Genomic DNA, 23,526 nt, shown 5'->3' with positions numbered 1-23,526 from the left:
CATCTCTTTCAGCACCTGGTACTGTATAGAGTTGAACTCAGTTCTGTCATACACTGTCTAGGGACAAGGACAGTATTAGAAACCTCTGTGGAAGAGTAAGTGGATATCGGAAGAGAAAGAGGAGCCTGAGGTTTTCTGAAATTGCAAATAGTCTGGCTAAAGAATTCCAACTTTCTAAATGGTTTTCCCACATGGAAAGGCACAAACAGATGGACACTTATGCACTGAGGAGCCTCCCATTTATTTAGATCAGTCCAAACCAGATGCTGTACCGAAGCTCCTTAAGAACACAATCTCAGCACAGTCTGGCTTCCTGGAGGGACAGAAAAGAGAGAGTTTGTTATGGCCATAACAGCCAGCAGCCAGAGCACATACAGGGTGGTATGAATTCTCTACTTACCCTGCCTCATTGCTGGGCACTGGCTGGGAGAGAGGTAAAAGGACAACTAACACTAAGAAGACTAACACTAACCCAACACAATACTGATGCAGAGAGGGAACTGAGGGATGGCAAGAGAACTGTCTTTGCAAGCCAACTGGCAGAGAGTTCTTCTGAGAAGTTTGTACTTTAATGCCTCCCTTAGGGTTTTCATTTGCTATTTATCAATGATAAGCTCCTGGGATTGAATTCATTCTCAGTTTTTATCAGCCAGGAGCTGCGAGTAGGAGGAGACATTGGGAACCCATTCTCTTTAATTCTCTCATGAGCTTCTCTTTCATCTCACTCATCAGTTTGTACACAACATTTCTACTGTGAATGATTTAGAATCTGAAGGCGCTATCCAATTCTAAACAATGATCTGAGTTGCCATTTGCTTATAATGTGCTGCTTGGAACCACATACCCACATTTTCAATTATCCTCTTGCAGGAGAAGGAATCCATAAACTTCAAAGTAAAAAAACAGGCACTGGATCTGTTTTTCACCATGCTTATGATACTGAAGTAGAAACAATCGACAAGAGCAGCTTCCTTCTCCTTTCCCTTGCTGCCACCATGTGGTGGTGGTGACCCTTGCCCATCCTCTACTGGTTATTCCTTTAACATTTTTTCTTACAGCATCAGCCCACCTCCCTCCCACAGATCCCCCTGACAATTAGGCAGATGCTATCACTCTTCTTCAGAGGAGCGTAAATTCCTATCATGAACTTGAGTAGTATAGATAGATAGAGCATGTGGCAAAAGTAGATTTCATCTATGATAAATTTCCTCCATGGGAATGATAGGATTGAAAGGCTCAGGAATTCACATCTGCCCATGTCTCAACAACACTAGCCATAAACATGGAACGTTCAGACACCTGTTTCTCTCTCCTTACCTTCCTCAAGGGTTGTCCATGTCCTCTTCGGGAGCCTCAAAGAGGAGCTGCAAGAATTCAGACATTTCCCAATGTTAATATCTCAGAAATCTCTGGGAAACCTTTCAGAGTCCTAGGAAGGGGTATGCTTCTCAGGTTTTTTTTGGGAGAATCCATGGTGCTATTGAGTAGTCTATGCATAGAGAAGAATAGGATATGTAATTCATTCTACACACAAAGAGTGCCTGCTGTGTGTCAGAAACTGGGCTCAATGCTGGGGCGAGTGGAGGGGGGGAGACAAAGGCAGATAAAATTGTATACCCTCATAGTGCTCATAGTTTAATGGGGAAACAGATCAGTAAATTGATAATTATAAAAAGAAAGTGCTAAATACAATGATGGAGATCTGAACAAGGTGACAGTAAATGAATGAATACTTTAAAAGAGGTAGAGAGATGTGCAATATTTTCTTTTAACAAACCAGCGGGAAAAGTTCTCTGGTTTGTTTAAAAGCTCAATAAACAGCTGCAGCTTTCTTGGACTGAGTCAGAAGATTGTATTTTGCATGCGTGTGCGTACGTGTGTGTGTGTGTGTGTGTGTGTGTGTGTGTGTATGAGTATGTGTGTGTTTAAAGTGATCTGGGTGAGGACCAGGAAACTTGGGCTTTTTCCACCATAGTGCCAACTCCTCATTTAACCAACATTGGAAATCTTGAGTAATCAATCACCTCCCTGTACGTTAAGTTTCTCTTTTGCGAAATTGAAATAGCAACTCTTCCTATATTGTAGAATTATACACATCCTGATGTTGACTTTGATGAAAGGGCCTGAAGGGGGAAGCAAATTAAGCCCTTTTCCATCTAGGCTTGTGTCTCTGCCCCAACTTTTTCACCTGTGGAGAAAGGATATGACTGCACCTGAAGGCATGAGTTCTGCCCTTACTCGTCACATCCACCCGACAGTCCACGGACGCCTCCCCCAGGGGGTTAACCGCCTTGCAGGTGTAGATGCCCCCATCGAAAGGACCAGGCTTGCGGATTTCCAGTGAGCAGATTCCCAAATGAGTGAGGGCTCTGTACTTGGGGTTGCCTTGGATATCCATGTTGTTCTTCAGCCAGACAATCTTCGGCTAGAAGATAAGGATGAGGAGGCATCAAGGGGTGGTAAGAACCAATTGTTCTTTCTGTGCTCAGTCTCTGAGACACTTTGCCTACAAGGTTTGGGGACACACCGGCCAGAGGAGCAGGAGCGGTAGGGTGCTTTAGGAACAGATGGTACAGGGATCTAGAAGAGATAATGGCCTCTGGGTAGCTCCCCATCCCTTCTATTTGGAAAGGGGTTCCCCTTCCAGGATCCTCAACAGCCTCCACGCTCCTCCTCTTGGTTGAAAAGAGCACCTGAAACCTTGCCTTGTTCATCAAGTATTCCTGACTAAAGGAAAAGTGATAACTTCTGTTCTATCCTGCTCAAACAGCCCCTTTATGGATCAGAAGAACTGGGCGTCAGATTTGCCTCTTTTTTTGTATATACATTATTGAATCGTTCATATTCTTTCCCACTGTTGGCTTGGGAGTTACTCCTGTCCCTCTGGTTAGAAAGTAGTTTCTAGAGTGGACTTACTGGTATTTTCTTTCTGAGATGTTATGGCCACATAGTCTGGCCCAGGACTAGTACACAAAAGGTACTTGGTAAAGGTTTTTATGCCATGTGTGGAGTGGGTAGGTTGCAAATAGACAGGGAACCATGCTCAGAGTTGTGGCCAAAGGCTCAATTTTAGGCAGCTCGCATGTGCGTGGCCCTGATCAGATGAAATGCAGTGGGGGAGTAAGGAGAAACCAACGGGACTCCATCACCCCTGCCAGAGAGACAGACAACTTTGGAGCTCATTCCCAATTGTCAGCCGGTCAGAAAGTGACATCTTCAGACATAAGGAACAAACACTAAAAGGAATACTGGGAGACATATATAATACTCTTTGTAATACTTTAAGCAATAAAACAATTTTTAAAAAAAGGAATACTGGGAATATTCTCCACGTTGGCCTGTCTTGGACTCCAAGTGCCCTGACTGTTCCTACAGGACCTGTTATGGAAGAGGCAGATGATGGTGATGGGTCCAAGTGCCCTGACTGTTCCTACAGGACCTGTTATGGCGATGGAAACAAACGTTCTGGTTGGCATGCTCTTCGACATAGCTAAGGTTAGAGCAGGCGCAGGAAGCAGCATGGCACAGCCACCCATAGAACTCCCCACTCACCTTGGGAGAGGCACGGACGCAGCAGAAGAGGTGGGTGTCGTAGCCGGTGACTGTAGTGCAGTTCACCAGAGGCTGGGTGAACTTTGGAGCTTCAGAGAAATCTCGCTGGGCAAACCCCTTAGTCTTGTAAACAGTAACTGGGGTGACCAAGAAAGGCCCTGATGTAGTGCCTGCGATCTCCATCCTCCTTCAAGTCTTTATCCTTCACTTCCCAGCTCGCACCTTACCTGCTTTCTGGATGTGGGCAAGGTCGGCAGTGATGGGGGCCGTCTCACTGAGCCCACACTGGTTCTCAGCAAAGACTCGAAATGCATAGGAATTGCCGATGATGAGGTTGGAGACTGTGAAGCTGGTGCGGTGGTAACGCTCCAGCACTGTGAACCACAGCTTTGGGGTCCCAAGAAGATGCCATGAATGAGACACCTGTTTTGTGAACTCAGTCCACTTTAGCCCACCATGTGGAGCTATCAGAGCCCCATTCCAGAAAGTGCTATGCCTCCTTCCCTCCCTCCCTCCCCGCTGGGCCTCACCCCAGATTTTGTGTCAGCCTTCTGCACCGTGTATCCCAGGAGTGCCGCATTGCCTGTGTCTTGGGGAGGTGTCCACTCCAGGGTAGCGTTGGAGTCCCAAACGTCCACCAACTTGATACTCTGCGGAGGGCCTGGCCTCTCTGAAAGGGCCAAGCATGGCACAGGGCAGGGTACAACTCACGTGCGTGGAAATGGCTTCAGGAGTGCCCCTTCTCCTCTGCTCAGCTACTCCTCCCTCCATCCACTTCTGTGTCCTACACTCAGCATGTGGGAGCCACCCTGGATTCCCCAGCTCTCTGTGATGCCTGGAGAGGGAGCCCCGGAGGACCACCCCATCTCGTGCTCTCCCCACCGTACCGATCACCAGGATGTCAATGGTGGCGGTGGCCTCTAGCCCGCCCAGCTGCACACTGAGCTGGTAGCGACCTGAGTCAGCACGTTGGGCTTCTCGGATGAAGAGGATGGAGTCCTGCTCCCCATTCCGCACACTCACACGACTGGCATCCAAGGCACAGCTGTTATGTGTCCAGGTGGCTCGAGGTTTGGGTTTGCCCTGAGAAATAGGGATAAGGCTGTGAGCAGCCCCAAGAGGCCTCTTGACCCTCCCCCCAGTTCCACATGGTGACTTGATTTGCAGCTACAAATTCCTTGAGTTAGAGATTGGTGGACTCTCCCAGGAGACTTCTGTCTTTCAGCAACAGTCTAAGGATCATGGGAAAAGGGGTGGCCTTGAGTCTCCCACCCTCTGTGAGTTTAGGTCACGGACATGCAGGGCAGCTGGGACTAACAATAGCTGCCCAAACTCCCGAGAGCCTTCCCAGCTGAGACTCCCAGACCTCTGCAGACCAAGGGACACGGATTAGCCTCACCTCATCACATGGGGCCCAACCCATGCCTCCCTCAGCAGTGCAGATGAAAGGCCCATTTGGCCCTGACTTCTGGTGATATGGCTCCCTTCATTCAAGACCAGGACAACTGCCCCACTGCTAGTAGGACTCTTGGTATCTGTTTCCAAATCAAACCTTGTCCTGGACCCAGCCAAGGTCCCAGTGTGGGGCTGGGGTCTGATCACCTGGAACGGAATTCGTAGGTTCACAGTGTCTCCAACCTTGCGGATGTAGGTCTGCCTCAGCGCCCGAGGTAACCAGATCTTAGGTTGCTCTGAGTGATGGCAAGGGAAAGAATGGGGGTGGTGAGCCTCCTATGGTGGGAAGAGTGGTGCTCAGAGGGAGTGGGTACTGCCTTCAGCTGTGCTCCATGGGCAGGTGACCCAGGCTTAGCAAATTAAGTTCTCTCGTAGGGAATGGGAAGATTGCTCCTATCATCTTGCTGGGGTGTAGGGACAAACAACTGGCTGAAGGACCCTCTAGGGAGCGTCAGTCTTGGCAGCAAGAGCACTGGAGTGGGAACCTGATGCTTCTGTTAATTTATAACCAGCAACTCCTGACTTTCCATCAACTAAGATTTCTTTTTTCTGTTTGTGCACAGACAAGTCCAGTCTGTGTGGTTTGTCTTTCCACCCGTTTGCTACATTTATCCTTAACAACACTCCTTTTGTCAAGGCCACTTTCAATGTTAATCCTGACCTCCAAGTGTCAGCTCTGTCCCCCAGTTTGGTGCCAGACTCGAGGAGAAAGCTTTCCCTTCCAGCACCCTAGACCCACTCAGACAGCACTGATGTCATTGCAGAGGTTGCTGGCGTCTGGGTGCCCTCCTCTGCATGGCTGCCCTGCTCAGTGCCTGCACAGTGTTCTTCCAGTTTGTGGAGGATCACTTTGTACAAACAGAATCTGGGACATACTAGATCCACTGCTTACTTACCCTTGACCTCCCAGTGAGAAGAAAGATTAGATCATGTTTATTGGCTTCCAGGATGAAGACAGGAGATGCTCAGAAAGTGCTGAGTGTGAGGTTTGGAAAAGGCCCAGGTATAATTTCTCTCCTTGGCCTCAGGCTGCCTTGACTGAGAAAATGCAAACATCCCACCTGGGTTCCCTTGGTGTCAGCTAAGACAGACACCATTTTCCAGCCTTTTGGGGGCTCCTGTCTCCTCCTTTCTCAGGCACATATAGCCCCTGCTGCTGTTCTCTTAAATGGGATGTGACCGTGCCTCAGTTCCCACCAACTTCCCAGCCTCCCCTAACGATTCATTCCTAGCAGTTGGACATTCACTCCCGCCCCACCCCCAGCACAGTTGCTTGATAGTGGATTCCAAATTTTTGATAACATCCATTTCTCTGTAAATACATTCCTAAGCATTCACCCCAATGTACATTTACCTATAAATTGAACTGTTTAAATATATATACATTATATACTGCAAAATTTTGAATGATGAAATTTAAAATAAAATAGTGGTTCTGCTTTGTTCTTTCTACCCCTCAATTTTTAGATCGTTGTCTAGAGACCAACAATTTCACTCCCACAGTTACGATCTCAAGATCATCTGGCCTTTGTAAGTGAACATAACCACAGACATTCAGTGCACACTGTCCATTTTATTTACCTAGTTTCCTTTTCTGCTGTGTGCCTTATGTTTTCACTTGGGTTGTGCTGTCTTAGACTGCACTTCACTCCTGCAGGAATGAAGGGGTTCAGGGCCTCCAGTGCTCTGAGCGCCCGTCCTCCCTGAGCCGCTCAGGGTCTGCTAGCCTCAGTAGGAATAGGACAGCCTCAGAGCCCAGGCAGCTGAATGACCCTGCTCTGCTTGCTCTCTGTTTGACTTTGACTTTGGGAGGGGGCGGGGCATGAAGAACAGAAGAAGTGTTTGTGCGATGTGTTGCTCTCCTGGGGCCATCTTGGCAAGCCACCAAGGCGTTGAGAACAGGCGGATATGACTTAAGGGTTTTCTGAAAAAAGAGGGCAGCAATTGAAAAGGAGGGTCAAAACCTCATCTTGTTGGGCTTGGTTCCCCACTGTTGGGTGGGGAAGTCACCCTTCACACTTGCTGGGGAGAGGGCTGGAGGGGAGCCTCCAGAATGTCTGTGGTATGAAGGGCCTAGCTGAGCACCCAGCACAAGGAGCAGACTGGAAGGAAAGGGCTTGGAGAAGGAAACAGTTTTGCTGAGAGTATCATGTCTAGTTGGGAAGTTGTGCTGGACCGGGACTCCTGCTTCCCCATCTGAGCATGGCAAACCTGTCCACACTTCTGTCCTCCAGCATCCACCTGAGACTTGGCACCAAAGCCAAGGCTCTTACTGTGATCTTGCCCCTGGAGGGAGGTGGCAAATAAGGGACACCCTTAAGAATTGAAAAGGTTGAGGTGAGAAAAGAAGCCCAAGCTGTCATGCCTAGAAGATGTGCTTGCAGAGCTCTGCTCTGCTCAGACTTCAGGGAGGAAACAGGCTTCTGTAGATGGGTGTGTGCTCATGTATCTGTTTCCACGTGGTGTTCCTTTTGTTTCTTAGAAAAATACCTTGCTAAGTATTGGTTAGCATAGTTTCACCTGAACTACAGAGAAATGTTAAAGAAATGGGTTGATGTAGCACATAAGCTAAGAGAGGGAGGGGAATTAGGAGGAGGATGAGCAGAATGGCCCTGAGATCCAGAGGGGATCCCAACAGGGGCAGAGAGAGAAGAGAGGCTGTCAGCTAGGATGGTGGTCTTCTCCTCCCCAGAGGTCTGCTGTGAAGTTCTTTGTTTATAAGTGAGACTCCCTGACACAATGATGAGTAGATAGGGGACAAACTGAAGTTACTAGACTGCTCCAACTGAGGTTCAGTAGGCGAGGATGTGGCTTTCAGCAGGCTCCCAGGTCCCCATTGGAGGGCAAAGGATGGTTTGAGGCTAAAGCAGCTGACAAAGTGTGGGAGGTGGCAGAAGAGTGTTTGACAGCTCCAGGTGCCTGGGCAGCAAGCAGCAGGCACTTCCCCAGCTCAACCCGGCCTTCTTGTCTGCCCTGCAAACAAGAGCAATCTGACCCTTTGCTGAGAATGTTAATAGGGGGGCTTATTTGGGGCAGCTCTCTTCACACCTCCATAGCCCAGTGAGGTGTGAATTGTACTGACCTTGAGGAAACATGGCTTTCTCCTCCTCAGATGCCAGGAGGGATGTGAACCAAGGACTAGAGCCCGAAAACAGAAGCGAGGTTTTCTAAGACCAGGTGTGAGACAGCCACCGTTTGGTTTCCTCCCTTTATAGAGTTTTGGGGAAAAGGCATTTTGAAAGTCCTTTGAGAGCCATTGGCTCTGAGCTGTGTCTCTCTTAGTGCTGTATTTCTCTCAGACAGGACAATATCTAATTCTTTCTTAGAAATTAGTAGTGAAGATCACCTAAAGTCCAAAAATCTTGACTCTTCTTGATTAGAAAATTCCTCCTAGTTCACCCTAATTTCATTCCACTGAAGTTTATGCCCATTTCCTTATTCTTTGCTCATGGGAAAGTTTGTTCATATCCTCTCATAATTCCCTTTCACATGGTTAAAGACTTTTTCTCCAGCAGTTCCCTAAGGGCTGTGTAGTCCAGATTGATGTTACGAATTATGGCCTGGAGAGGGAAGAAACAAGATGGACACATTTGCAGAGTGAAGGGGGGGGGGGTGTGCATGTGTGTGTGCATGTGAGTGTGTGTCGTCAGTGAATGGTTACAAAAACATGGCAAATGCACAAGATGAACTGTGGCTTTGAAACATAACCAGAGATACCAAAAGTACCAGCATTTCTTAGAGAAACATTAGCAGATGCTGAGAATGTGGCCTTGGACTTATCAGAAACCTGTCTGGAGGAGTGTGATGGGAAAGGCATATGTGACCTCAGGAACACCTTGTGAAGGACAAGAATGTCTTCTCCTTGAAGACCATGAAACTAAGGTCAGAAAAAAATAAAAGGACATAGACATAGGCAACACTTCTCTGAGAAGACTTACTGCCCTTCCCTGCGGCAGTCTTCCCCTCTGCTGGTGCCTTTTGCCCTGGCTCACTGTCCTTCTCCCCAGCGCTGCTCCAGTCATGATTCCTGGTGATTTCCACAGCCATCCTGCCAACCTCTGCCGGGCCTTACACCATGCCTGCTACTCCTCCAGGAATTTAGTCCTCCCCTGCTTCACCCTTGTTCCTTGGTCATTGTCTAGATCTGTAACTGCAGCCCCTCTATAATCTGAATTATAGCATCCCATTCTCTCATCCCCACCTCTATGACAGAGATGGCCAATTGCCCACCCAGATTTACATGATCTCTTCCACAGTATCATGATCTCTGAGTAAAATTGATAAAAATCACTCCTGAACCAAAGCTTTTAAGAAATTAGTTCTCTATTTCTCTTTCCACCTCTGGTCAGCTCAGCTAGGCTCAGGTGAGCAGCTCGGAGCTGTCGGCAGTGGGGGTGGGAACCAGGGACTGGAAGGGGCACCCACCACCTCCTAGCTCAAAAATGCCTCTTTGCCGAGAGGCTCAGGGAGACCACCATGGAGAAGAAGCCACATGCTTCTCCCAGGAGGGCTCTGCTTCCATGGGGCTCAGATTCTGAGAGGTGGGGTTTCCCATGGGAGCTAGTGGGGGTGTTGGGGTAGGCCCTGGATTCATGGCACTGCCCAGGGAGAGGCAGAGTGTCATGGACTGTTCACTACTTAGTCTTCCAATCACAATAGCTTTTCATTTCCCTCTTTTAATCTAGACAGCCATGATCTCACCCTCATTCCCTTTCTGACTGGCTTTAGTATAGTAGGTCCTCCTAGTCCCTGTGATAGATATTTTTTAAAGGTAAAAGTATAAACATTATTAGTCATTGTTAAGTGCCACAAACACCATTTACCGAATTCTCAGCTAAAAAAGCAAACACCCAGCAGAGATACAGGAATAGCAAGAAAGAGTCCACCAAGGAAGGGGGTGGGGGGCTCCAACCAATGCTCCCCTGTCCTCAGTCCCCATCCCATGAAGTCGTCCGCTCTGCATAAAGCTAAGGCGGTGCCATCAGGGAGTCTGAATATCCTCCCATCTCCCACCACCCTCCCTAACCCCACGGTCACCTTCTAGAGGGGCCAGGAGCTGAGGAATAGGGCTGCTGGCCCCCTGTCGAGGTGAAGTCTGGGATTCTTCCGCATCTGCTGGGCTGGCTTCTTTCACCTTCAGCGTGGGTCCTGAGGCCACCTCCGGTGCCGTGACTGCCTCCATGCTGGGCCACCCAAGGCTGGGCTCCAGCGGCAGATTTTCACTGTTGGTGCTGAGGGAGGGGCTGAGCACCTGCTCTTCAGCCTCTCCAGGGGTCCCTGCCATGGGGTTATGTAATTGGGCTGGCTTCTCCCCACCCCGCTACTCCCAGAAGAAGGGCTGAAGCAGGGCTGGGGCAAGAAAGGGGGATCAGACAGCAGCCCAGAATAGCCACAGGCGGAGGGCCGAGGTGGCCCTGTTATCTTAGGAGTGAGATGACACCCCTCACGCAGCACCAGGGAGGGAGGAGAGAGCTTGAGCTTCAAATAGCTCCCCCTTCTCCCCCACGCAAAGACCATCCAGACAGGGCCTCTGGCTCCTGTGGGGTTGGGTGACATCTTGACTTCTGACCTCCAGCTCATCCGACATGGTGTTCAGGTCCAAAGAAAGGGACCCCAGAATTAGCTGAGTGACAGGCACACCTTTAACTGCTCTTTCTCTCTACTCCCATATTCAATGAGCTGTAAATTTTTAACTTGACCTTTTTTTGTTGTTGATACTCTCCTGAAGATATTTTTTCCATTGATTTTTAGAGAGAGTGGAAGTGGGGAGGGAGGGAGACAAAAACATTGATGTGGAGAGACACATCTATTGGTTGCCTCCCACACATGCCCCAACAGGGGTGGGGGCTCGAACCTCCAACCCAGGTGTGTGTCCTTGACCAGGAATTGAACCTACCACCCTTCAGTGTGCCTTCAGGGGCACGGGTCAAGGCTCTAACCATTTAGCAACACAGGCCAGGGCTTGTCAACTTGACCTTCAAGGGTATGTCCCCATTCTCTCCCCCTCTCCCTAGTAACAGTGGAAGGTAGTCTGCACTCTGGAGCCAGACTACCAGGGCTCATGTTGGCCCATCACCAACTAGTTGTGTGACTTGCGACACATCACAGTCTGTCTTAGTTGTGTTTTCTCATCTGAAAAATAGAGATGATAGTAACCATAGGGTTGCTGTGAGGATTAAGAGAGGCAATCTGTGTAAAGTGCTTAGCAGAGTATAGCTGACTAAGTGCTCGATAAATGTGAGCTATTTTTAGGTCAGGGCACTTGCCCCTTTGAAAGCTCCCTGGCCTAGGAGATAAAGTACAAAGAAAGTGAGAGGCAGCAGGAGGAGGAGGAGAGCCAGGGGCATAAGGTCAGAAGACTTGAGTGTGACTTTTGGCTATACCGCTCACTCATTAGCTAGGTGACTCTGAGCCAATCACTGCCTCTGAACCACAGGTCTTTGGTCTGTGAAACAAGGATAATGAGGCTAGGGTTGAGTTGAGGATAAAGTGATAAAAATGTAGGGAAGTGGCCAACCCACAGTAGGTGTCAAGTTACATACTGAAGGTCCTATATGATTTCCAGTTTACCAAACCATCATTCTACATGTGCGTACTCCATCCAAATGATCTGGTTTCCTGTTGTGCTCTTTATCCCCAGAAGCCAGACTGTGTATCCCCTCGGTATATACATCTCTATTTCTATATAGACTTTATTTTTAGAGCAGGTTTAGGTTCACAGCAAAGTTGAATGGAAATATGGAGTTCCCATATACCCCTCCCCACTAGGCCCTTATTTTTTTAAGGAAAAGTGAGTGTGGTTGAATGAATAGGCTCCTTACTCATGGTTACCTTTTAGCTCTCAATTTGGGGGCAGAGTCAATAGGATCCCAATAGTCTGTGTTAGTCTTGGGATGTGGGACAGAAGCCCTCTTTGTGACTTATATAGGGGCTCAGGACCAGGACACACTGTACACACACTTTGGGGTGCAGGAACCTGTTTATCAGGTTCAAGGGGGGCGGGGTCAGCATGAACCTCTCCTAAAAGAAATATTTTGGATGAGAAGAAAAGGGGCAACTCTTTGAAAGGCCTTAAATGAAATGGATCAGGAAGGACTATGAATAAGAGCAGCAAATGGAAAGATACCAAAGTTAAACTTCAGTGTTGTTATTTGTCAAACCTGCTATAAGGAACATATAATTCAGGAGAGTAATTGTATGTTGCTGTGTCCAGAGGAAAAGTAAAGCAGTTGAAACCTGAGAAGGTGTGCAGCGTGGGTCAGTTAGACTTTCTGGGGGAAAGAACAAGAAAGCTGGTCCTACAAATACCCATGGGAAGTAGATCTTTATGAGCATAAAGAGGAAGAAAAAAAGTAAGTAGTTTCCCCCATAAATTATCTTAATACCTTTCATGCTATAAATGCACAGTCCTGGCACTTTAATTGGCGTGTGTGCTGGTTTGGTTTGACTGCTGAAGCTAGAAACTGGAAAAGCTATCACAGTAACAAATTGTAGTTTAGTCATTTCAGTAGGTCAGGTAACAAAGTCCCAGTCTGTTTTATTTCTAACCCAAATATTGCAAATATACAGAAAATTACCAGTACAAAGTTAAACACATCCAAATTTATTTACACAATGCTAAAGAAAGTTGAGTTTTGTTTCCATTTTCTGGAATTTTATTATGGGGTCTGGCTTTGTTGTGTAAATGACATGGGTTGTTGAGACTTGATTATCCCACCTCACATGCAATTTTCTGTTCCAAGGGAACAGAAGACTGGTTTGTTTTTTAGCGCACATGCAGTAATGATCTTAATAACTGCTTTACACTTTAGTAGGAAGGCAGCTGTCCCCTAGTTTGGGGAAGAGGCAAAGATACAGAACAAGAGGGACCACATGCTCAGAAAGGGAGCAAGAGACAAGAGGGGGTTGAACAACAGGCACATGGGGACCCTGAGCATTTCTGTGCACGAGGATGAAGAGGAGGGTACGACTAAACCCTCTTCCCTAGATGTCCAAACACAGGAGGTGGGCAGACTATCAGGGAACATTCAGTCACCTGACCACAAATGGAGGGCATGCGGAAGAGAACTGCAGTAGAGATCTGGGACACATCAATAAATCATTAGCATGTACACTATACAGTTTATACATGTATATATGTACATATATATAAAGGTACAGATTAGTTTGTTATTTTCTATAAACAAGAACGCTTAAGAATGCACTGGTGTGAAAAAATGCATACAGCAAGTTGAAGACAATTTCAAATTCATGTTCCGATTCTTGTTATAATGTGATGTAACCAGGAAATCAACATGCTGCTGCGATTTCAATCACCCTCCATGAGGGTAAGGCCTGGGCTCTGCTGGGCAGGATGGTGCTCCCAGAGCCACCTGAGCTGGGCAAACGGTGGCAGATGGGACAGAAAGCCTGGCACCTGCTGAGTGCCAGGGCTGAAAGTCTGGCCCCTCCCATCACTCCATCATGTGGCAAATCTGAAACTTTGGTTTTGTTCAAAGGACATTTAGTCCATGCTTATTTTCCTGCTTGAGAGAAGGTAGTAGCAAAGTTGAAAGCTGAATCTCTTCCTATTTGAGCAGTTCCAAGTCTCCAGGCTTCAAGTGGGGCGAGGGGGCTGTACCGACAATTAGCAGGATAAGCTCTGAGCCCATGCACACAGGGGCAGGGCTCTTAGAGCCCTCCTAAAAGGGAAGAGAGAATCTCTACCTGGATGATTTGCCTGGAAAATAAAGAACTGGGGTGGCAGGTGCCCTGCCACCTGGGGTGGGTCTGGACAAGCCAACACTCCTCTCTGTATCCCTGGTTTCATGACAAAGGCCTTGGGAGAACCAGCAGGAGCTGGAGGTGGCCAGCGAATTACTAGTCTGTCAGGGGTGAGAAGCCAGCTTGGGCATGCAGAGGCCCAGAGGCAGACCTGGCAGGTTCTATGTGATAACTAACCTATTGAATCTCCCGAGCCCAACCTAGAACAGCCACACACTCTAAACACTTTATTCTTCTACATGTATTTCCATCCAAATGACAGCCTAGGTGTATGCATCCCTGGTCTCTTGTCTCACTGAAAACCAAAAGCCCCCTCAGGTCTAAGATACCTGTCCACAGAGCAGAAAAGATGGCAAGTTCTCCACCTGCATTTAAGAGCTCAGACCCACTTCGGATGGTCTGATATGTCCAATCTCTCTTATGATGATAAATTTTATTGCTGAAGCCACTAGAAATAATAATCTCTTATGCTATAATCAAGCCCGGAACTTTCTACAATGATATGCTATACTTTACTTTCAAAGATAAGGCTCCTAACCCAACATCAGTAGGACAAATTAGAGATCTTTTTTCTTAGATGCAATCATGGATTTAGGCTGTTTTGTTCATTGGCTGAGGACATATACTTGTGAGTGAGCAGGCTGATGTAGAACACTAACTAGCTGATAATGGGAATATACCAGGCTTGTTAGCAGTCCTCAAACCAACTGAGCCAGCTAGTCAGCCAGGGATGGGAAATGAGGAGAATGGAAAAGTGACTCTCAGTGGAGAGTTCATTCTTGCACTCTTGAACAGTGACCCTTAATGAGGTGAGAAGCAGTTTCTAAACATACTATCAAAACTATCATTGTTTTTAGCCAGGAAAAACAGGAGAATAGAATTTTTATCAAGGTGGCAAAAGGGCACTAAACACTGCTCTGAAAGAAATGCCACTGATTCCTGCCCCACAGAACAGCCAGTCTGCAAGGAAGGAGCCTGTTCAGGGAGGCAGCACCTGCACACAAAATGTTCCAGAGTTCATGTTCCAGCCCACACTGCTCGTGATATACAGGGGCCCTGGACAATTTACTCCATTTTTGTACCTCAGCTCTATCTCCTAAAAATGGGAAATACAACCCTATCTTTTCTTTATCTCACAAGAATGTTGAGGTTCAAATGACATATTGCAAGTGAAGCTGCTCTGAAAACTACTAATTTCTACAGAAATCCCAGGTATCATTATAAGCAAAGAGCCCTACTCTTATATGCTTAGAGAAGAATATTAACTTTCCTATAAATTAAAGCTGATTAGCGAATCACCATATCTCAGCACGTCTACCCCCGTGAGTATATGCTAGGGGAAAAGGTGTAGGTGAAATAGATCTTTTCTGAACATCAAATTCACTTTGGGCAGGCCCAGCTCAGTGGTTGAGCATCGCCCCGTGATCCAGGAGGTCAGAGTTTGATTCCTGGTCAGAGCACATGCCGAGGTTGTGGGCTTGATCCTCAGTAAGGGGCATGCAGGAGGCAGCTGATCAATTATTCTTTCATATTGATGTTTCCATCCGTCTCTCCATCTCCCTTCCTCTCTCTGCAATCAATTAAAAAAAAAACACGTTAAAAAATTCACTTTGGGCAGGAGGTGAGGATGTCTGGGACAAAGGCTGACACTCTATCCTTTGTGAACTGGTTTATCTTTGGAATTATTTTTTATTTAAAATCCTGCAAAATGAATGAGCTTTTCCTAAAAGATGAGTGCTCTCTGGCTCTAACAAATACTAATTTTCTTCACAAAAACTGCTCTCCCTAACATTATTTTCTAACTGAAGCTCACTGACTCATTTAATTTTATGCAGTTTCCAAGTCTCTATAATTCTCTGTCCACTCCCTCCCCCACTTTCCCTGCTGCTGTTATTCCATTCTGGTGAGGAGAGAACTTTAGCCATCTGCTCACACATTCTGACAAAAGTTAATTTGGCACATTTACTTTTTATGGGCTTTCTGGCCATAAAATGAACTAGCAGCAAAATGGCAGTTACCAGAGAATGTCCCAATCATACTTATTGGGAGAAACCGTGACCAGCACAGCAGGTACGCCAAGACCACAAGCATACTATACTATATTCCTGTATAGCAAATATTCAAGCCGTATTAAAATTAATTATTGCAGCTTTCCATGACTAGATGGCCACCCAAAAATCCATCTCATTACATTCTATAATTGATTGAATTTGAAATAAATGTCAAATGGAAAACTCCCTTAAATTTAAAATATGAACTTAATGTATCACACAAAACCTCATCTTACACTGGAAGCGTTTTCAGTTGGTTCAGCCAAAAGGTTCATGCCAATAAATTACTTGGCAAAGCTGGGGAGAAGGGGCAAGGAAGAGAGCTGGCAATAAAATTCTGATTTTAAAAATAAAGCCTATAAATCTGAAAACATGTCTAGTCCTGGCTCCACGTACAACAAGCCACCTAAGAGGAAACATATAAGCAGCCAATTGAATGATTCACCACTGAGCCAACACAGCAGGCAGCAGGGCACGAGGAAGCCCATGTTCCGTCCGCAGGGGCTGCACCGCCTGGGCAGACACCCCGGGCAAGCCCTGCGCCCTGTCCTTGAGCAGGTCTGCAGGCACACACACAGCATGGCTTGAAAGATCTCAAAGGAAGAATTTCTCCTTTCATAGTGCTCTATCTAGTCAGTTCTCTGCTGCGCCCTTCTTCCTGCCCCTAGTTAAAAATATTGCCCTTTAAGTTCTCCTGATTTAGTGTCTTGGAAGCACATGGTTAAGTTAGTCACCAAAGGGCAATTAACAAGGGTATTGCCTAATTAAGCAGGAAAAAGGAAAATCACTGATCTCTGGTCCCTGGAAAAAATAAAAAAGGAGGATCGGGTGTGCAACATTCTCGGAGGAGGGCTGTCCCCAGAGGCAGAAAGGCTGCCCAGTCATGCCAGTCACCAGCGCCTCCGTGTTCATCTCTGCAGCTGCTTTGTGTCACCAGCAGAGCCTAGGGACCGCACCGGCTACTTGTGAGGGTTGATGCTGGAGTTGGCAGGTGCCCTGGGGCAGGCGCCATGCAAAACATGCAGGAGTACAGTTAGTGAAATGTTCCCTTCAAATTCCATTTCATTTCCCGTAAAAAACAAAAACAAACCCCAAAGAGCCCATACTTTGCAAAAAGACAACTTGAAATAAGAGGTTAAAGATTTAAAAATGTCTCCCCCTCTTCTCAGAGCCAATTGTGAGTGTTTAGGGTTTTGCCCCCACCACCCCCTGCATGTCTTTAGTAGAGGTCCTTCTGGCTTTGACGGAAGCAGCAGAAACAGAGCTGGGTCCCTCGCAATGGGAAATTTATTTCCCCAAGTCGGAGCCACAGGGAGTGTAAGAGGTACTGTGTTTCCATCATCCATGTGCGGTCCCAGCTCCTTTGAAGAGCTATTCCAGGAGGTCCTGAAAGACATAAATTATATTATTTAACAGACTAAAAAATTCCTATTTTGAAAACAATTACCTCGTTTCTGGCTGACCGAGTCATAGTCATTAAGTTTCTGCTTCTAGCTTATACCCTCATTTGTCTCAATCACATCTTGATCATGCACAGGAAAAGAATCACTCCTTTTTTGTACTTCTGGATCACCCTCAAGAAGAAATGGCTCACCTCATCTGAGTCATCATGATAACCACTTTTATTGGTGTGGGAGGCTGTGTCCAAAGCATCCACACCGTCCACACCATTAGCCTCTGCATGCTGCTGCAGCACGGAGTACCGATGCACCAGGAACCTGCGAATACAACCCTTCATGAATCCCAATGTGCTGAGGAGGGTGTGTTTATTATAGCACCAGCTTTTCCGAGTTTTATACATTCAGAGAAGGAGTCACACATACAGGAAGCAGACCCATAGTTGGCTTACGGAAAATATAAGATCTGAGAAGACTTGGGCCTGACGTTTCAGAATGTCACTTCTTTTGCTAAGGGCAGACTCAACCATGTGCCCTTGGCTGACTTCTGGTTTGACTGCAGTACCTTTGATTGACTTCCATGTTCCTTACCTTCCCCCACAGACGTATTTCTTCACAATGAGCACTCCTGCTACAACTGTGACTAGCATCAATCCCACGGTGGCCAGGATAATTGGAACAGAATTTGACTTGGAATTCTTGATAAATGAAAACACACACAAAAAAAATTCAGGCATGAATATTCTAGGACTGAATTCAAAGATGCTGCTGATTCCCCTCATTTCCCTGAGTGATCTACAGTCTTTAGGCACTTCATGATGCTACTCTTTCAACCCCCCACGTGAACCATCTCAGGAGGATGAACCAGGAGAATCACACCTGGCAGAGGGTCACCAGAACTTCGACTACCTTGAAGCTGTCAGAATGGTGCAGTCTCAGTGGTGTCAGTGTCAGAGTTACACTGGAAGCCTTGGCAACTTCCTAGATCAAATGGTAATGTGACTGTTTCCTACTATCACTGTTTATAAGTCTTAGAGCTTTTAAGGGTGGAGCCAGAAAGGGAGATGACGATAACAGTGGGCTGAACGAGTCTAGAACAGGGCCATCAGCTGGAAAGAAGTTGTGCAAATGCAGTATCACACAACACCAAGATTTATCTTTTTTTTATTTAATTTTTGGTATTTTTTTTTACAAATAAGCCTTCTCATATCATTGTGACCTGCTTGCTTCTGGGTGGGGAAATAGGGAGTGTGTGTTTTCATTGTATCCAAGAGGAGGTTGAGCTGGATTCTGGGACAGGTTGTGTCCCTGTGGGCGGGAGTCCTGTGCAATCACACCCACAAACACTCTGAGGACAGCCACCAGGAGTGCAGGGTGGGGCGCAGAGGAGAACCCTGCCCCTTGACAAGTACACACACCCACACATTCTTCTTCCACTGCCTTCTTCACCCTGCCCCTTGTCAGGCCCTCATCCCTCAGAAGTTAGAGAAGAGGGGACTGCAGGTTGTCCCTCTCTCATTTTATAGATTAGGAAACTGGGACCCGCAGTTTACTGCCCCAAGTCACACTGCTGGTGTAGTGTTTCTTTATCGGGGTTTCTTCTTTACCCAACCCCCCCAATTCCAGCAGATAGTTCAGTATCATAGATCTGTAGTCAGCCCCGTAATCTGCTTCTATATCAAAACCAGCCCATTATTACCACTGTTCAGTTTTTCATTGTGAGCATACCTGGCATGACTTGGCACAGAGATCCACCCTACCTATGGCCAGTGCTCTTCTCTTTCACACGTGCAAAGTCCAGCCCTTTACAGCCAAACTTCTTGAGTCTTTTTCCCAAAGGACCCTGAGCCTCAGAATGTCCTCAACTCTATGCTTCTAAAACTTGGAACCACTTTATGAAATACAGTACTATTTTTTCCCCAACAAAAAACGTCAGTAGATGAGCTTATTGGGTTATATGACCCATCCTTCACCCTGACAGTTTCCTGTGCAAAGGGAAGCCTGACAGATCATGAAACCCCACTGGTACCTAATCCACATCTACTTTGACATACCTGCTTTTCTGGACTCAAAAAGTTGCTTGTGCATTTCTTTTTCAAGTCTTTTACCTCTCGAACTGGATTCACTCCACCTTGGCATTTGTCTCCTGGAATTTTCCGGTATCTGAAAGGCAGAGAAAATTTGTTAACAGAATACAAGGATACATTACTAAATTCTTGCCTATTTCCTAAAAACAAGATCTGAAAAGCTCCTCATCCTTTCACCATCTTTCAGGCCTGCGGGGAGATCCACAGGGATGTCTTGGGGATATTTTGTGTATTTTCAGGCTTGGCTGCAGGGACATGCCTGCCTTTCTGCCTTAAGAGACTGTGCCAAAGGTCTGTGATCCAGGAGAGCACGTTAACACCCCATTCGAAAATGGGAGGGGGAGGGAGCCAATGAGGCTCTGTCTAAATTAACAGAAATTAATTCAGTCCTTAGTCACACGAGTGCCAGTAGCCACAGGGCTGGTGGCTACTGTACCAGACACAGGAGATGACAGGACATTTCCATCATCCCAGAAAGTTCTATTGGACAGTGTCTCCTAGAGCACCCTAAGCCCTGCACAGATCTCTGTGTGGAGAAAAGCAGCTTTTCGCTCTGAACAAGGGAACTCATTTGTCACAGAGGAGACGCCGTCTCACCCATTTGTGGTCAGGTGCTCCTCTCTGCCATACAGACAAAACTCCAGGTCGTGGCCCTTCAGCTCTGGCTGTTCCACACACTTGGAGTCATTTTCTGGACGGAAGTAGCCAAAATCACTGCAAGAGTCCACAAATAAAGTATCTTTTAAATTTGCTGAAAGACAGTAACTGACTAGCAATGAAGGTTTTTGTGGGTCAGTGGATGGTTAATATTCCAGTCTTGGGTTGCCAGAAAGTAGCTCAGGAAGGCCTGTGGCATCTATAAAGAAGGTCCATTTAGAAAAACACATGGAGAGGGCTTCATTGGGGAAAACAGTTATGGATCGGGTGAGTGATCAGGAAGGGTGTGCTGGAAGATAGGACATGAGGGGAAGGCCTGGTGGACTTAGGACTAGTAGCTGGGAGCACTGAGGCTGGGAGTCCTGCACAGATCGCTCAGGCTCTGGGAAGGGAAGGCCTGCAACCTGCATGGGTTGGGGACTCATGCAACTAAGACAGAGAAATAGTGGCAACAGCCACAGAACTAAACTTAGCAATTCTTTTATTTACCTCCAAATAACTCCTTATTATGTTATTTGGAGGTATACTATGGGATATTTGCAAACCTTTTCTGCCTTCTCCACTTCCGACCCTCTTAGCTTCTTAGATGGTCCTTACTGCCAATATGAATGCCCTGTCCTGCCCTCCATTCTATGCCAACTCTCCATAGCACCCCCCATCTGCTCTCCTTTCTGTTTTCCCCAAATAAATAACACTGCCTCCTCTCCGAGCTGACCCCTGTGTGAGCACCCTTGGCCCATCCTTCCCACTGCCCTGGGGCCTAGCTTCACTGACAGTGTGGGAGGCACCATCAGTCCCACTCATCTGGTGGCTTCTCTCTTCCTAACCCATAAATACAGGTGTCTTACAGGGTTCTATAACTCATTCTCTTATTTTGTATCTGCTCTCCCTTTGTGAGCTTAACTATTTGTTGCAACAAAAGCTTCCAGGTTTTACCTCTCTTGAGCTCTAAACCTCCAGTTCCAAATACCTGCTGGACATTCACCAAATAAATTATCTGCCAGAAGAACCGCAAATAAAGAAAATGTTCCAAATACACCCCTTTCTCTGTTTTCTCCTTCACACCAGCCTTGCCTATCATTTCCTTAGGTTTGTCCATGACACTACCTTCCGTCCCCCATCTGGACCCTAGTCACTTTTTTATCGTCACTACTGTGGCTTCCCCTCATGACGTATCTTCCAGCACACCCTTCCTGATCACTCACCCGTCAGGCTCTAATGACCTGCTTCTTCCCAGATGCACAGGGTCAAATCCTACCACTTGTCAGGGCTCAGCTCAAATGCCACCTCCTCAGCAAAGCCTCTGACCCACCTCCTTCGGCGCTAGCTGTAATAGTGTCATCTCTCCCTAAATCCCTGGGGCATTTGCCACCTTCTGTTTCACAACATGATTATGTGCATCTTACCCAGAGAGTTCGCAACAAACCTTCTATTTCCAGTTTGCACTGCCCTTGCACAGCAAGTATCTAGTGAATATTTGGGGAATATAAAGCTGCTGCTAGTACTTCAAGATTTTTCTGACAAATATTTCGGGGAGAGGGTAGGGAGAACAAAGGATGTTGAGGACACCACTCCTCCAAGAGCAGGGGAAAACCTCTGGGAAAGTTTTTAGGTATTCAAGATTTCAGGGAGAGTACCCTTCCCACTCACACGTGCACATTTCCCCAGCACGTGTGGCACAGCGTGGGCTTCGGGTCTCCACTGCAGGTTCATGTCCCAGCTCTGCCACTGCCCGGATGAGCGACTGTGGGCAAGTCAGTCCTAATCTCTCTGTACTTTCTGTTACTTCTTCCCTCTGTGAAAGGGAAAGGACAACAATGCCCTCTCACAGGCTGCTGAGATTAAATGTAAATTGCTCAGGACAGTGCCAGTCCAGTCAGTGCTCAAAAAATGCAACTGCTGTCATTACAGCTACACGATGATCAAATATAATATGCCCTCCAGGAGCCTAGAGTTTGGTGCTGGAGGCAAACCTATACACAATGATTAAAACACAGTAAGAGCTGTGACAGGGGTTCTGTGGGAGCCTAGATGAGGGAAAACTGGAAGGCTTTAAAGAGGTGCTATCTGAACTAAGCACTAAAGGAATCCACCAGGCGTGGGGTCAGGCAGGGACGTGGGAGACTTTGCAGGCTGTGGAGCAGCGTGTCCAATGGCTCGGAGCTCTGGAGAAGCACAGCATGTCGGAAACCAGCTCAGTAATGAAGAGCCAGCCCGTGTGCAGTCAGGGACGGGGACAGCCCTTGGAGTTTCAAGGATCTCTAGCCCTACTGTAACAAAACAAGTGATGTGAGTGACACTTCCCCTGTGGAAACAGGGAGAGGAGGACCTCTGGCCATTCCACAGACAGATATGAGCCACACAGGAGGACCCCCCAGGGTCAGATTTGGGTTTGCTTGGTCCCGTATTCTGTCACCTGTGGTTTGAGGGAATATGACAAGTTCCATAAGATGACTACCTGTGAGGTGAATCAGTCCCTCTTATTTGCCTTAAGTTATCTTGCTTAGACTACCTAGGGACTCCCTCGCCCTTGTATCATCACTAACCCCATGCCAACCACATCACTGATCCTTAAGCCTGGAGGGTCCTGAGTCTGGGAGTTCACCTTGGTGGCTTCTAAACCTTGATGGGACACAGGGACCATAAGTATACTGCTGTCACCTAGTGTCTCGGGACAGAAGCACTCTTTCTGCCTTCAGTCCTGCTGATGACCCAAAACCTAAGTGCCACCTGCTGAACTCAGGCCGGCGGGCTCTCTGCTAAAGTCCAATGTCCTCTTAGCTCCTGTGCCACTTTCCTTGGTGTTTGTACCTCATCACCTTCTCTATTTTTTAATCTCTTCCTCCTTACATACCTCCCTCCTTACTATCATTGCCAAGTCAGGATTTCTGGGGGTTGCTGCTGGCTCTGCCCAATAATTAACTGTTCAATATGATAATATTATCTGTCCAATTATTAATGACTTTGGTTCCCTTTCTCTGTGCCTCAATTTCCTTAATAAGCAGCAGCAGTTCTCTGCTCTTGGGGAAGGAGGGAAAGAAAAGGATTGAAATATTGTTCAATCCTGTAAGACAACTGTGTTCCACTTCCCCTAGCACAGGAAAGGGGCTGAGGGATGCTGGTACCAGAGGAAGTCCTCCAGGGAGCAGAGACAGACGGACGGCTGCTTGGTCACGGCATAGTCCCGGCCATTCTGACAGACGGACGACTTGCGCAGCCGTAGGAACTGCTCTTTATAGCCTAAAATGCAGCCATCTCCATAATCTCCAGGGTCTGTGGAGTGAGCCAGCCATATCACATAGTCGTTCTCTTCACCTAAAGGAAAGACAGGTTGTTCGGGAAACTGCCTGGCACAGCGCTCACCTACATGAGGCAGCTGCCAGGCGACAGGAAGAACAAGGAGAGAAGAGTGGAGATGTCTCACTCAACCCATCGCTTCATTTTGGAATTGTGAAGCCACGTTACATTAGTTGAAGCCTACTAGCAGTGGGCATTTCCTCATACCAAAGGAGCGATATTTGCATTTCACCACTCATTTGAGTATTAGGAAAACCCTTATTTGTT

General features: G+C 47.1%; 2 protein-coding genes across 6 annotated transcripts in view; both read right to left on the bottom strand.

Annotated features, from left to right (window-relative positions):
* Nucleotides 1-220: 220 nt before the first annotated feature.
* Nucleotides 221-10,397, bottom strand: MYBPHL (myosin binding protein H-like). 4 transcript variants are annotated; one of them, XR_001360895.1, is made up of 10 exons: nucleotides 10,045-10,397; nucleotides 5,155-5,243; nucleotides 4,440-4,635; nucleotides 4,083-4,222; nucleotides 3,780-3,975; nucleotides 3,553-3,689; nucleotides 2,239-2,425; nucleotides 1,318-1,364; nucleotides 849-887; nucleotides 221-313 (listed from the first exon to the last, which is right to left on the bottom strand). XR_001360895.1 is itself a non-coding variant. In XM_014534633.1 (9 exons), the coding sequence occupies exons 1-8, from the start codon at nucleotides 10,289-10,291 to the stop codon at nucleotides 1,354-1,356; spliced, it is 1,203 nt and encodes a 400-aa protein (XP_014390119.1). In that variant the 5' UTR covers nucleotides 10,292-10,397; the 3' UTR covers nucleotides 221-313; nucleotides 1,318-1,353. The 4 variants fall into 4 exon arrangements, 3 of the variants coding, with proteins under 3 accessions (XP_014390119.1, XP_014390121.1, XP_014390120.1); XM_014534633.1 differs by lacking the exon at nucleotides 849-887; XM_014534635.1 differs by lacking the exon at nucleotides 849-887 and having other exon boundaries at nucleotides 3,780-3,939; nucleotides 10,045-10,396.
* Nucleotides 10,398-15,753: 5,356 nt separating this feature from the next.
* SORT1 (sortilin 1) overlaps nucleotides 15,754-23,526 on the bottom strand; it is a 37,609-nt gene continuing 29,836 nt past the window's right edge. For both annotated transcript variants that reach the window (XM_014534632.1, XM_005860059.2), the window contains exons 14-19: nucleotides 23,088-23,277; nucleotides 19,903-20,019; nucleotides 19,273-19,381; nucleotides 17,810-17,916; nucleotides 17,416-17,539; nucleotides 15,754-17,207 (exon numbers count right to left, since the gene is read on the bottom strand). In XM_014534632.1, the coding sequence (XP_014390118.1) occupies nucleotides 17,193-17,207; nucleotides 17,416-17,539; nucleotides 17,810-17,916; nucleotides 19,273-19,381; nucleotides 19,903-20,019; nucleotides 23,088-23,277 (662 nt within the window). In that variant the 3' untranslated portion in view covers nucleotides 15,754-17,192. The remainder of the gene's footprint in view (nucleotides 17,208-17,415; nucleotides 17,540-17,809; nucleotides 17,917-19,272; nucleotides 19,382-19,902; nucleotides 20,020-23,087; nucleotides 23,278-23,526) is intronic.

The sequence above is a fragment of the Myotis brandtii genome, unplaced genomic scaffold (assembly GCF_000412655.1).
Source record: "Myotis brandtii unplaced genomic scaffold, ASM41265v1 scaffold131, whole genome shotgun sequence".
NCBI classification, from domain to species: Eukaryota; Metazoa; Chordata; class Mammalia; order Chiroptera; family Vespertilionidae; genus Myotis; species Myotis brandtii.
The sequence above is the reverse complement of the archived record's forward strand: the minus strand, read 5'-3'. Positions and strand labels throughout refer to the sequence as shown.